Raw genomic sequence first — 12,005 nt, 5'->3', positions numbered from 1 at the left:
TGCTTAATGATTATATCTGGTTTCAGTATTTATTTATGGTGTATTGTCTCTATTATTAAGGTTATTGTAGCAGTCAATTTATACTGGGGGTCGGGAGGGGGCGGGGCGGGGGGTCCCGAGACGTTGCCAAAGCATTTTCGGGGGTCCCCGGCCAAGAACGTTGAGAACCCCTGCCTTAGACAAATAATGCACTTCCGGGAAATTCATCTGGCTGTCGCCCGCTGTTAAAACCTACTGTTAGAATATACTTTGTTGTCATTGTTTAACCCATTCTGGGCGGGAACCCCTTTTGGTGTTTTAAACATTATGTTATAATTTAGCTATTGAAAAATAGCAGATCTACAAGCTCATATTTTTGAAAAATCGTGAAAATATTTATTTCAGAAAACTGGAGGATTTAGAAGATTTTTTTTAAATTTTGAGGTCAGGCCTAAATGGCTTAACAGTTCCATGATGTATTGATGTTGGTACCATAGGAGAGACAACAGGCAAACATTTCTTCTACGTTCCCTTAATTGTGTACACTTCTTCTACATTAAGTAATGAAGATGTTTAACAATAATTTAACTCTTAACCCATTCAGGCCTGACGTCGAAATTAAAAATAAAAGTTTTCTAAAGCATGACAATTTTAGCTCGTAGACCTATGAGCTTGTAGATCTGCTATTTTTCAATAGCTAAATTATAACATAATGTATGTAAACACCAAAAGGGGTTCCCGCTCAAAATGGGTTAAGAGCGTGAAGTGAAACCAAATGGACATTTTACACTCAAGAGTTAAAGATCTATAAGGGTCCATTTGGTTACTAACTCACCATCATTTAGCTGTGGACCACCTGGAACCCCTTCAAGGACCTGGTTGAAAACCACTGAATATTTAACCAAACCCTATATGTGATTATGTAGCAGAAATAGCAGATCTAAGAAGCTCTCACAACGTGCAAGAAATGCAGCATGTGTATGTCGTTAAATCATTGGCACAGTAAAATCAAAGCCTTCAAATTGCACCAGCATTGTCCTCCTTGAGAAGCACTTTTTGCATGCAGACTAGTCAGCACACTGGGACATACACACAAACAGCCTAGCATGGATACTGTAGTAAATATCATGTTGTTTTGCAGCTTTGTTTGCAATCTGCACGTTAGGTGGGTGGGTGGGTGGGTGGTTGGGTGGGTGGGTAGGTGGGTAGGTGGATGGGTAGATATTTTATTGTCCTTGCGGGAATTAATTTTGTGCCAAGCAGTCATCGGTATACAAAACAATCACAACATGATCACACAATACATTGACAATACTACACAGCTCTTGCAGAGAGGGAACTAGAAAGAAAAGGCTACCTCTCTCCAAGAGGCATGACACTACATGTTATGTACAGAACAGAGATGGGGCCTGATGTTCAGAAGTCCTATACTTGTGGGAAAACGATCTTGAAGCCATAGCCTGCAACGAGCCGCCCCGATGGTATAAGATGGTATTGTAGTAACTTACTATCGACAGGTAAAGAAAGATGGGACATCCATTATTAGACTCTATAACATTGCAGCACTCTCATCCTGCAGGGTTTCCTACCCGAGAGCCTCTTCCACCGTCTCCTTTCGGACTCGGACATGCCCAAGAAAGCCCGGCGCCGCCACCACCACCATCATCACCATCACGCTCCGGCGCCCGCCCCCGAAGAAGAGGACCCTCTCCTGGGGGGAGTGGAGGAGGAAGAGACCCTGGTCTCGGACGGTGCCTACATGATGGACGAGGAGGAGCTGGAGACCTCCCACCACTTCCTCACCAGCCCGGACTTTGACGTGAAAATGGAGGGCGGCGACAGCCTCTCCCAGGGCGGCTACGACAGCTCGGATCAGGAAGCCCTGCTGGAAGACGTCATCATGACGCAGAAAGACTCGGACGACTCCTCTAGCTCAGAGGATTGACCCGACAACAACAACAACCCAGACGTTTGTTTGTTTGTCCGACGTGGTCACCTCTCACTCTCGAAAAAAATGAAATCATGTGTTGTCATGATATCATGTTATTCCTCATTTATTTTTATCAAGTGTATCTGAAATATGGATGAATAATTCCGTTCCTATTTTTATTCATTTGTTTTATGTAATGTTTTTGTTTTTGTTTATTTTTGATCAGGAAACAAAGCAGGTTTGCACCCCCACCCCGTGTTTCATTCCCATTATGCGTAATGACGCTCTCCTCGGAACATCCTCTCCCTCTGTGTCCTACTCGGGCCTGCAACCAGGTGGCGCCAAATGCCACGCACTCTTATTGTTTCACAACACGCAGCTCTCCCGTCTTTTCCTCCAGTCTTCGTAATACCATCGCATTCCCAGCCGTGACCAAAAGGGGGGGGGGTGGGGGGGGCGCCCAGCTGTACAGAAACACACACACGCATCCTGATTTGTTTTTATCAATGAGCCTCTGTGCTGGCGCTATGTGAAAATGGGTGGAGTGGATGGACACAGACACACATACTACTACTACGTACTGCAGTGAACATGGTTTGAGATCCCCTCAATATGATTTAATTCAACCACAGTATGTGCAACTAGATGAGTCACAGAGCTACGAGGGGATCACCCGGTGTGTGTGTGTGAATGTACATGTTTTTCATTCTAGGGGAGGGAACGGAGAGGGAGGGAGCGTGAAGGGGGAGGAGGGGAAGGGGGTATATTAGTTACTGATGCAGTGCTAGGAGGATGATGGGTGTATTGTATAATGTAGAGCTGGTCAGGTGTGTGCTATGGTGCAAAGAGATGACAGCTACGAGTAATTATTCTTGTTTTATGACCTGACTGTATCTGTGATATGAAATAACAGCAATCTACAGTGAAAGCAACTGTGTCCCTTTGTGTGTCGTCGTGAAGGTTGGTGTCGTCAAACAAAGTCACAATGAGGAAGTCAATCCGACAATGTGTGCCTTCATCCTGTAATCTGAATAGAGGTGCTCCGATCGATCGGTGATCGGAAGATTTTTCACTCCAAATGACTCGGGTCTGTGATCGGCAATTTGCCCGATATGGAGAAACCGATGTTTTTGGGCGGGAACCCCTTTTGGTGTTAGCATTATGTTATGCTTTAGCTATTGAAAAATAGCAGATCTACAAGCTCATAGCGCGCCACCGAGTGGCGCGCTACGAGCTTGTAGGTCTGCTATTTTGAAAAATAGAAGAACGACTGACATAGAAACATAGCTTTTTCAGAAAACTGTAAGGATGTAGAAGACATTTTTAGAATCTGATCTCGGGTCAAAATGGTGGTATAAATGTCAATCGGATGTATAGTATAATATCATTTTGCATCTTTGGGACAGGCCTAAACATTCTCCCCTTCCCATGCACGCACGCGCGCACACACACAAACAGTTTTTAAATGGGGACGTGTCGTTGCTGTCGGGAGGAAACCAAAAGTCAATTTTTGAGGTTTTGGATTTTTCAGTGCTATTGAACCCCCTTACGCCTGTGTGTTGGTTAAAAAAGAAGTGAGGGGCGCTATTATCATCATACATCACATTCCGTGCTCAGCCAATCAGCTGAGCATATTTTGTGCTCATACACAAACATAAAACTGCATTTTGGGCCCATTCCATGCTCATATACACACAAACACCCACACACACAAAGCTGTGCATAATGAGGGGCTTGCACCCCTCAACATATTGAAAAAATCACACCCGTGTGAACTGAGTGGTGTAAGGTTTTATATAGCATGATCAGCTGTGGTCTGACGTAATGTCTGACGTAATGAAATCACACAAAATATGTTAAGTAAAAAAAGCTATCATTTTTGATAAATGTATGTATCACACCCGGATGTGATTTCACAACTGGCTGTTTTTGCGCAGAGAAAATGACCACGGTTGCTACGGTCATCCAGTTCACCCGGGTGTGATTTAATTACGTCAGAAATTATTTTGAACATAGCAACCATGGTCATTTTTTTATGCACACAAAAGCCAGTTGTAGGAGTGGTTTACACCACTCAAAAATGAAAAGTGGTAAAGCGCTTCGGACAGAACCTTAACTCCATTGGACCCTCAAACTGCCTGCTAAAGCAACAAACTCCACCACCTCTCCCCCTTTGATGGGGTAGTATTGCTTTGTTTCCAAAATATAAGGTTTCTTCCCGACAGCAGAGGGATAATCATTTTGGAAATATTCAAATTATCCCCTTACACACAATATCGGTATCGGCCTATCATGAGAAAAACAATCTGTGATCAGGATCTGTCCCAAAACCCCTGATCGGAGCACCTCTAAAGTCTATACTGTGCTACAAATGTTCCTGGTTGTACATGTTCCTTGTTGTACATGTCCCTGGTTGGCTAAATGAACATGTATTCACACACGGTATTACATTTAGGCCTAATGTGCTGTCCCTTCAAAGTAATATTGCAAAACCATATGCAATATTTGGGGTGTGTGTGTGTGTGTGTGTGTCAATCAAACATAGTATCTACAATACACATGGTTAATGTTAATAATAGTTGGAATTACATCATTGTTCTGAACTGAAAAGCACATCAATTATTTTGACAATTGGACACATTTAGGATATATTATACTATGATTTGGGCTGTGAATTGATGGTCTAAATCTAATTGTGCAGATGATTTAAAACAAGCCCAAAATGACAGTCATAATTACCAGCTGCATGCACACACACACACGCGGGTTGTTGCTGGCTGCAATGCTATCCCATTGGCTGAGAGGTGGGCTAGAGGCAAAAAGTGTCTGGTTGCCTAGAGACGAGGCAGCCAATCAGAAATATGGGTGACTACGGCAGCCAATGAAATTATAAGTTGCCACTACGGCAGCCAATGAAATTATAAGTTGCCACTACCAACCTGATAGATTGTAGAACAGCCTGCATTGCAGCTGGTAAAAATAACACTGATGCTAAAATGTGTTTCTTTCACTTGCCACTAAGTGTTGGGATTGAAGGACTTCCTTGCCCTGGATGTAGAAATGTGATGCTCAGTGTAGTGCTTCGTGAGATCACAGATAACGGAGAAAAGAACAAGCAGCAGTATGAAGAAATCTACTAGGTAAGTAAGTGGACCATCAAGCTTGTGCAATCTGCCAGCAATGGGAAAGACATGACTTCAAGTGAGTCCACAGAGGGGGGGGCTTCCATTGATTGATTGGTACGAGGGGAGGGGGGGGGGGGGGCAGTTACAAATTGCAGTTGGGTGCTTTTATGGTGGTTTTGAAGGAGGGTAAGGAGTCTCACTTTGATGTCGGTTGGTATGGCATTCCACATGTTTAGGACTTTCGGTGGCATGGCAGTAGAACAAATCAATGCGTGCCTGGTCTGGTAACCCCATGTTTGAGCCGAATCTGGGTTGAACGAGATCAGTAGTGGAGCTGGTGTTGTGCCTGTGTGTCTTTTACATTATTGAAGTAGTTTGAGAGGTGCATGGTTGCGGCGGTCTCCTAAAGCTGTATGCATCTTTGAAACATCTCACTAACACTCAAGCGACCGAGCAGGTCTCCGTGAACAAGAGAGTATGTAAATCTGCGTGGAGAGTGGAATAACCGATCAGGGACCCTAGGGTACCGCCGTACGAAATTCAGAAAAGGTAACCGAGGGTCCCGAAAGGGGCTAGTGTTCGCCCTGAAACTGGGAGGTCAGGGTTCGAACCCTGGCTGGGTCATACCAAAAACTGTAAAAATGGGACCCAATGCCTCCCTGCTTGGCACTCAGCATCAATGGGTTGGATTGGGAGGTCAAATCAACTAATCAAATGATTCTCAATCAAATTTCACTGCGGTAACGTGTGACAAATCGTATGACTTTGACTTTGTACTCTTGTCCTCTATCCTGAGCCATCCCACCCTATATTGTATAACCTGATCAGGTTTTTTTAGGGTTCTGAAGGTTTGTTTTTAATGCCTTTGTGGTGTACCATGAGGTGCATGGATAGTCCATGCACCAAGCACTCATCCAATGCCATTATGACTATTAGTCATAATGGCATTGGATGAGTGCTCGGTCCAGCTAGTGTCCTCAGTGTACTGTATACCCACATTTATTTTGAAATGATAGGCCTATTGTACCACACACACACACACACACATACTAAATAAGTATCTTCTATTTTGGCAGGCCAATCTATTAGGCCAGTCGATCTAAGCTAAAAAAGGGCCTGACCCAAAATAAATTGCTCCATAGGGCCGTTTGCACCAAGAAAGATTAAGCCTTAATCTGGTTTAAATCAAGGTGTATCTATTTATCCAGTTGCGCCAAACTTTAAACCTAGTTTTCACTAACCCGGTTTAGTTTTAAACCATCCTTGGTTTTGTTTTTTTAATCTTGGTTTTAATTTTCACAGTGAACCTGGATTAATGTAAATCCTGTTGCACCACTACTTTAAATGATTTAAATATCAACAAGGGATTAATTCTAAACCAGCATGAGAGGTGGTTTAAATGTAAACAACATGGCAGCATATATCAAATGCTTCATGAAAACGAACCCAGTCGAATTGTATGATTATGATGAATTTAAAAGGCGGTACAGATTCAGCAAAGACTCTGTAATGACAATAATTGATCAAATCGGGCCTGCAATATTATTGAACAGCCACAGAGGAATGCAGCTGTACCACCCTTGCTCCAGCTAGTTAGCCTTGCGCTTTTATGCAACTGGATGCTTCCAGCTGGTGGATGGGGACCGTTTTGGAGTACATGACTCAACAGTGAGTAGGATTGTTGCAAGAGTATCCCGAGCAATTGTGTCTTTAATGAAAAAACAGTACATAAGATTTGCTCCAACAAGAGAAACATCTGCTGAATTTTACAGAACATCTGGTTTTCCAGGAGTGCTAGGAGCAATTGGCTGTACTCACATCCCCATTCAAATGGCTCCCCCATATCTTGCAAGCATGATTGAACCCTACAAACCCTCCCGCGCACTCAGATCAGCCAACGCAGGAAAGCTGGAAGTACCCTCACTAAAAACGCCGGGACAACGCTCCACACGTCCCAAACTCTTCTCCCTTCTGGCCCAAAAACTGTGGAATGCACTCTCCGTTGCAATCAGAACTGCAGCATCACTCCCAATCTTCCACCGTAGTCTGAAGACCCACCTTTTCAGACTCCATCATGGCCCATAGCACTTATCCTACCCCCTTAGATAGCACTTTTAGACTTAGATAGCATTTGAAACAGACTTATAGCATGTCATGTAGACAGCACAATAATTGCATTGTATGTAGTCATAGCACATATGTATAGTGTCATTATATAGATATGTTCTAGTTACATTCTTAGCTTACGCATGTTTCATGATAAATGCATTTTATATATGTGATGTATTCCCATGTTTTTGTTCTTGCCTAATGTAAATCGCTCTGGATTAAGAGCGTCTGCTAAATGCCTAAATTGTAAAACCCTGGTGGAGCAAATGGAGAACTGTTTCGCAACAGGAAGGGACACTTTTCTATTAATGTTCAGGTTGTGTGTGACAAGGAGGGCCAAATCAGCAACATTGTAGCTCGATGGCCAGGATCAACACATGACAGCCACCTCTGTGCTCTGCTTGAAAGTTAAGGCATTTCAAGGCCACCTAGTTGGTGGCCTTGGATATGCCTGCCGTGCCTACCTGATGACCCCCCATTTTGCACCCTCAAACACCAGCAGAGAGACGGTACAATACCAGCCACATTAAAGCAAGAGGTCTTGTGGAGAGAGTGTTTGGAGTTTGGAAACGGAGGTTTCCCTGCTTGTGGGATGGGCTTCGAACAAAGCTAGAGACGACATTGACAGTCATTGTTGTACAACTTTGGAAAGAGATATGGAGACGAGCTGCCAGAAGATGCTGAAGAGGGTCCCCATGGAGACGAGCTGCCAGAAGATGCTGAAGAGGGTCCCCATGGCGACGGAGAAGATGACCAGCAGGAACACACTGCTGTCCGGATGACCTTAATTGAGAACCATTTTGCTGCTTAATTAGGGTGTGTATTTAGGGTGTGTATTATGTACACACAAGCCTAAAGAAGAACTTTTCTCTAGCAATCGAATAAAAAAACCATTTTGTAATTATAATAATCACTTTTACAAAATGTGAATGTAATATTTTCCTTGTGTGTGTGTACTGTGTACTGTACAGCCAATACACTGAGCACTGTTCAATGCCTGTGTTTTGAGGAAGATACTCTGAATGAAACATGTCAAAGAGTGTCCAATGTGTTAATGTATTAATAGTACAATACAACACACATCTGCAGATTAAGTAGCCAGCCAATGCAAATAAACAACGTCTGATGTGTACTGTACAATTGTACAGTATATATTTGTATATATATGTTATATATATTGATAAAAGGCTATCTATTGTCTTCATACTCATAAAAGAACAGTTGTCTTGTTTCCTAAATAAATAATTAAATTCAAATTCAGCTCATATTGATTGATTGAATTAACAGTTTGGAGATTTACAGTACATTTCAAGCACAACTCAATACAAAAACTCATAGCCCACATCTAGCATTTATAATCCACACAAAAGCAAAACACAAAACTGTCTGGTCTGGGACTGGGACTCTATGGTGGAGTGTTATGGAAATAATATATGTCCATCCGGGTGAATGTATATCTTAGAAGTTTATTCAGAAGAACAGCAACAAGCAAACAACATCTATCAGTCTAGCAGGCTTAGCCTGTATCACTTGATTGATTGATTGATTGAAAAATGTATTAACAGTTTGCAGAATTACAGTACATTTCAAGCACAAACTCAATACAAAGGCTGTTAACTGTGAGTGGACGACCCAATTAAGCATTACACTTGTTTCCAATAGGGTCCACCATGTTCAATTCATCAAAAACATTTAGAGACGTACAAATAGACACTTCTATATAGACAAAGGGCAGAACAGGAATTCATCATAACAATGACATGTAGATGTCCTTTGGGTGTGTCCCAGGAACTAAACTCAAACAAAGGCACAGATACAGTATAAACAGGCGCCACATCGATACCCCCATAGGTGTCAACAGGATGCATGAGATAAAAGTCACTCAGTCAGGTCTACTGAATGTAAATACACATACACATTATTGTTGAATTATGCATAGAATTTGGTTCCAAGATTCCACAAAACAATTAATTGGTCTATGCATAATCAAACTGGGGATCTTTCAAATGAAAGAGAATCCTGGTCTGGTTTTTGGCTGTAGCATTAACACAATTCAATATCCAGTATCCGACTCCATTTCCCGAAATTAAAAACATTGACTTAAATTCAAACCTCACCTTGAACACAACATGGGTCCTGGCGGCCGTTTGCGGGGCTTATTCGCCTGCCGCCAGTACTGCATGACTCCACAGAACAACTCATAAGCTATAAACACATACAGCAGGAAGATGAGCACTGCGGGGTCCATGTCCTCTCTACGGAACCAACCGCGGTGTTCAGAGTGACTCGATCTGCAGACAGTCACAGAACTGAAGGCACTGTGCACGGAGACACTGACCATCAACGTTTAATTGCCACCGTAGTCCCCGTAAAAAGCGTGCCGCGTGCGTGACAACACAGTCAATCAATAAAAATAATTATTTGAATAATTCACTCAAACTTTCTCTCTCCGTACATCTCTCTCTCGTCGTCTCCATCCCACTCCCCTCCTCAGTTTCTCCGTAAATCCTCTCTTATTCCCCAGAAGCAAGTCCACAGATCAACATACAGGTACAGGTACAATACAATACAGAGACGCCCTGACTGTCTTGGCTGTCCGCCCCCCTCCTGAGACAGGAACTACCTAGTGATACCTATTCAGGCCCAACAGGGTCTCATAACAAACAATAGGTGTGACATTGGCTTTTACATACAACTTGATCAGGGTTGATTGGATTAAGCCAGGCTTTCAGGCAAAGGTGTCGTTGCTCACAGACACGACCAGACAGACTAGCATGGAACAATATACTATACATATTTCCCACAACAGGAGTCTATCACAACCTGTCTCCTTTGGTGAAAAGGTTTTCAAACCTATTTACACCACAGGTAAAAAAAAATCATTAGCCTACAATACTGTACCAACCATGAATCTATTTATTGCATTCTAAATGCAACGGCATTAGAGCTATGGGCCAGAGCTAATTAAAGGGTCATCCAAATAACATATACAAAATTAGTATTAGGGGAGAACGGGGTAAGATGAGCCAGGGTTTAAGTTGAACCACCCCCTTTATCTAGAAACCTGTGTTGCCATGTGACCTTAAATCTAGTAAGCATCCATAATTTAAACCTGGCTGTGAAGTTGGGAAGCACATGGGGAAAGTAGAAAACATTCTTTTACACAAAAAAAATGTTGTCGGTAAAGTAAAATTTCGACACATCATGTAAAATGACTGTTATACAAAGCAAAATGTACCTAGGTCTAAAATGTAATATCATACACGTTGATGATTTGCCAATGGATAGAACCATGTGAATCATTTAGCAATTAAATTGTCTGAAGTAGCTTATTCTAGTCATTGTTTTCTAAAATGGTGGCTTAGATGAGCCAATGTCCGGGGGTAAATTGAGTCAATGGGAATCACTATTCATATTTTTGTATTAAGTCTTTGCTACTCAAATTATACTGAATTACCTTTAATTTGCATGTACATACTCATTTAAGAGAAGTTTGCAATATTGTATTAACAATATTGCAAATATAAGGTTCTGAATAACAAACTTTATTTAATTGTCTTAATATTGTTTAAATAATAAATAAACAAATAAATAAGACTATTTGTAAAAGGGAAAACTGTTATTATATTATTATTGATAAGTTAATACATTATCTGTTCAAGTTTAAGCTTTTAACATTAAAATATCATGTGGTTCGACTTGCCCCTCGACTTGGATCAACTTACCCTGGGGCAAATTGAGCCACATGACCACTTTTTTTAAAAAGGTCATATTTTCATGGTCCTTTGTCATAGATGCTTACTCATCATTTCAATTGATAGAAGACATCCTGAAATATGGGTAGATCATTAGATTGTACTGCCATCTCTGGTTCATCTTACCCCGTTCTCCCCTATACATTTGACTGCCATCTCTGGTTCATCTTACCCCGTTCTCCCCTATACATCTCTGGTTCATCTTACCCCGTTCTCCCCTATACATCTCTGGTTCATCTTACCCCGTTCTCCCCTATACATCTCTGGTTCATCTTACCCCGTTCTCCCCTATACATTTACTGCCATCTCTGGTTCATCTTACCCCGTTCTCCCCTATACATTTACTGCCATCTCTGGTTCATCTTACCCCGTTCTCCCCTATACATTTACTGCCATCTCTGGTTCATCTTACCCCGTTCTCCCCTATACATTTACTGCCATCTCTGGTTCATCTTACCCCGTTCTCCCCTATACATTTACTGCCATCTCTGGTTCATCTTACCCCGTTCTCCCCTATACATTTACTGCCATCTCTGGTTCATCTTACCCCGTTCTCCCCTATACATTTACTGCCATCTCTGGTTCATCTTACCCCGTTCTCCCCTATACATTTACTGCCATCTCTGGTTCATCTTACCCCGTTCTCCCCTATACATTTACTGCCATCTCTGGTTCATCTTACCCCGTTCTCCCCTATACATCTCTGGTTCATCTTACCCCGTTCTCCCCTATACATCTCTGGTTCATCTTACCCCGTTCTCCCCTATACATTTACTGCCATCTCTGGTTCATCTTACCCCGTTCTCCCCTATACATCTCTGGTTCATCTTACCCCGTTCTCCCCTATACATCTCTGGTTCATCTTACCCCGTTCTCCCCTATACATCTCTGGTTCATCTTACCCCGTTCTCCCCTATACATCTCTGGTTCATCTTACCCCGTTCTCCCCTATACATCTCTGGTTCATCTTACCCCGTTCTCCCCTATACATTCTGGTTCATCTTACCCCGTTCTCCCCTATACATCTCTGGTTCATCTTACCCCGTTCTCCCCTATACATTTTGGATCATGGTAAATCCAGGGGTTGAAAGAGTAGCCTACCATTAA

General features: G+C 42.3%; 1 protein-coding gene across 6 annotated transcripts in view; it reads left to right on the top strand.

Annotated features, from left to right (window-relative positions):
• The window catches only part of chd8 (chromodomain helicase DNA binding protein 8), a 62,590-nt gene extending 60,113 nt beyond the window's left edge, over positions 1-2,477 (top strand). For all 6 annotated transcript variants that reach the window (XM_079509995.1, XM_079509992.1, XM_079509993.1 and 3 more), the window contains exon 40: positions 1,559-2,477. In XM_079509995.1, the coding sequence (XP_079366121.1) occupies positions 1,559-1,924 (366 nt within the window). In that variant the 3' untranslated portion in view covers positions 1,925-2,477. The remainder of the gene's footprint in view (positions 1-1,558) is intronic.
• Positions 2,478-12,005: the final 9,528 nt, after the last annotated feature.

Source organism: Electrona antarctica (assembly GCF_951216825.1).
Source record: "Electrona antarctica genome assembly, chromosome: 1".
Classification (NCBI taxonomy): Eukaryota; Metazoa; Chordata; class Actinopteri; order Myctophiformes; family Myctophidae; genus Electrona; species Electrona antarctica.
Note: the sequence above shows the minus strand (reverse complement) of the source record. Positions and strands in the feature narration are given on the sequence as shown.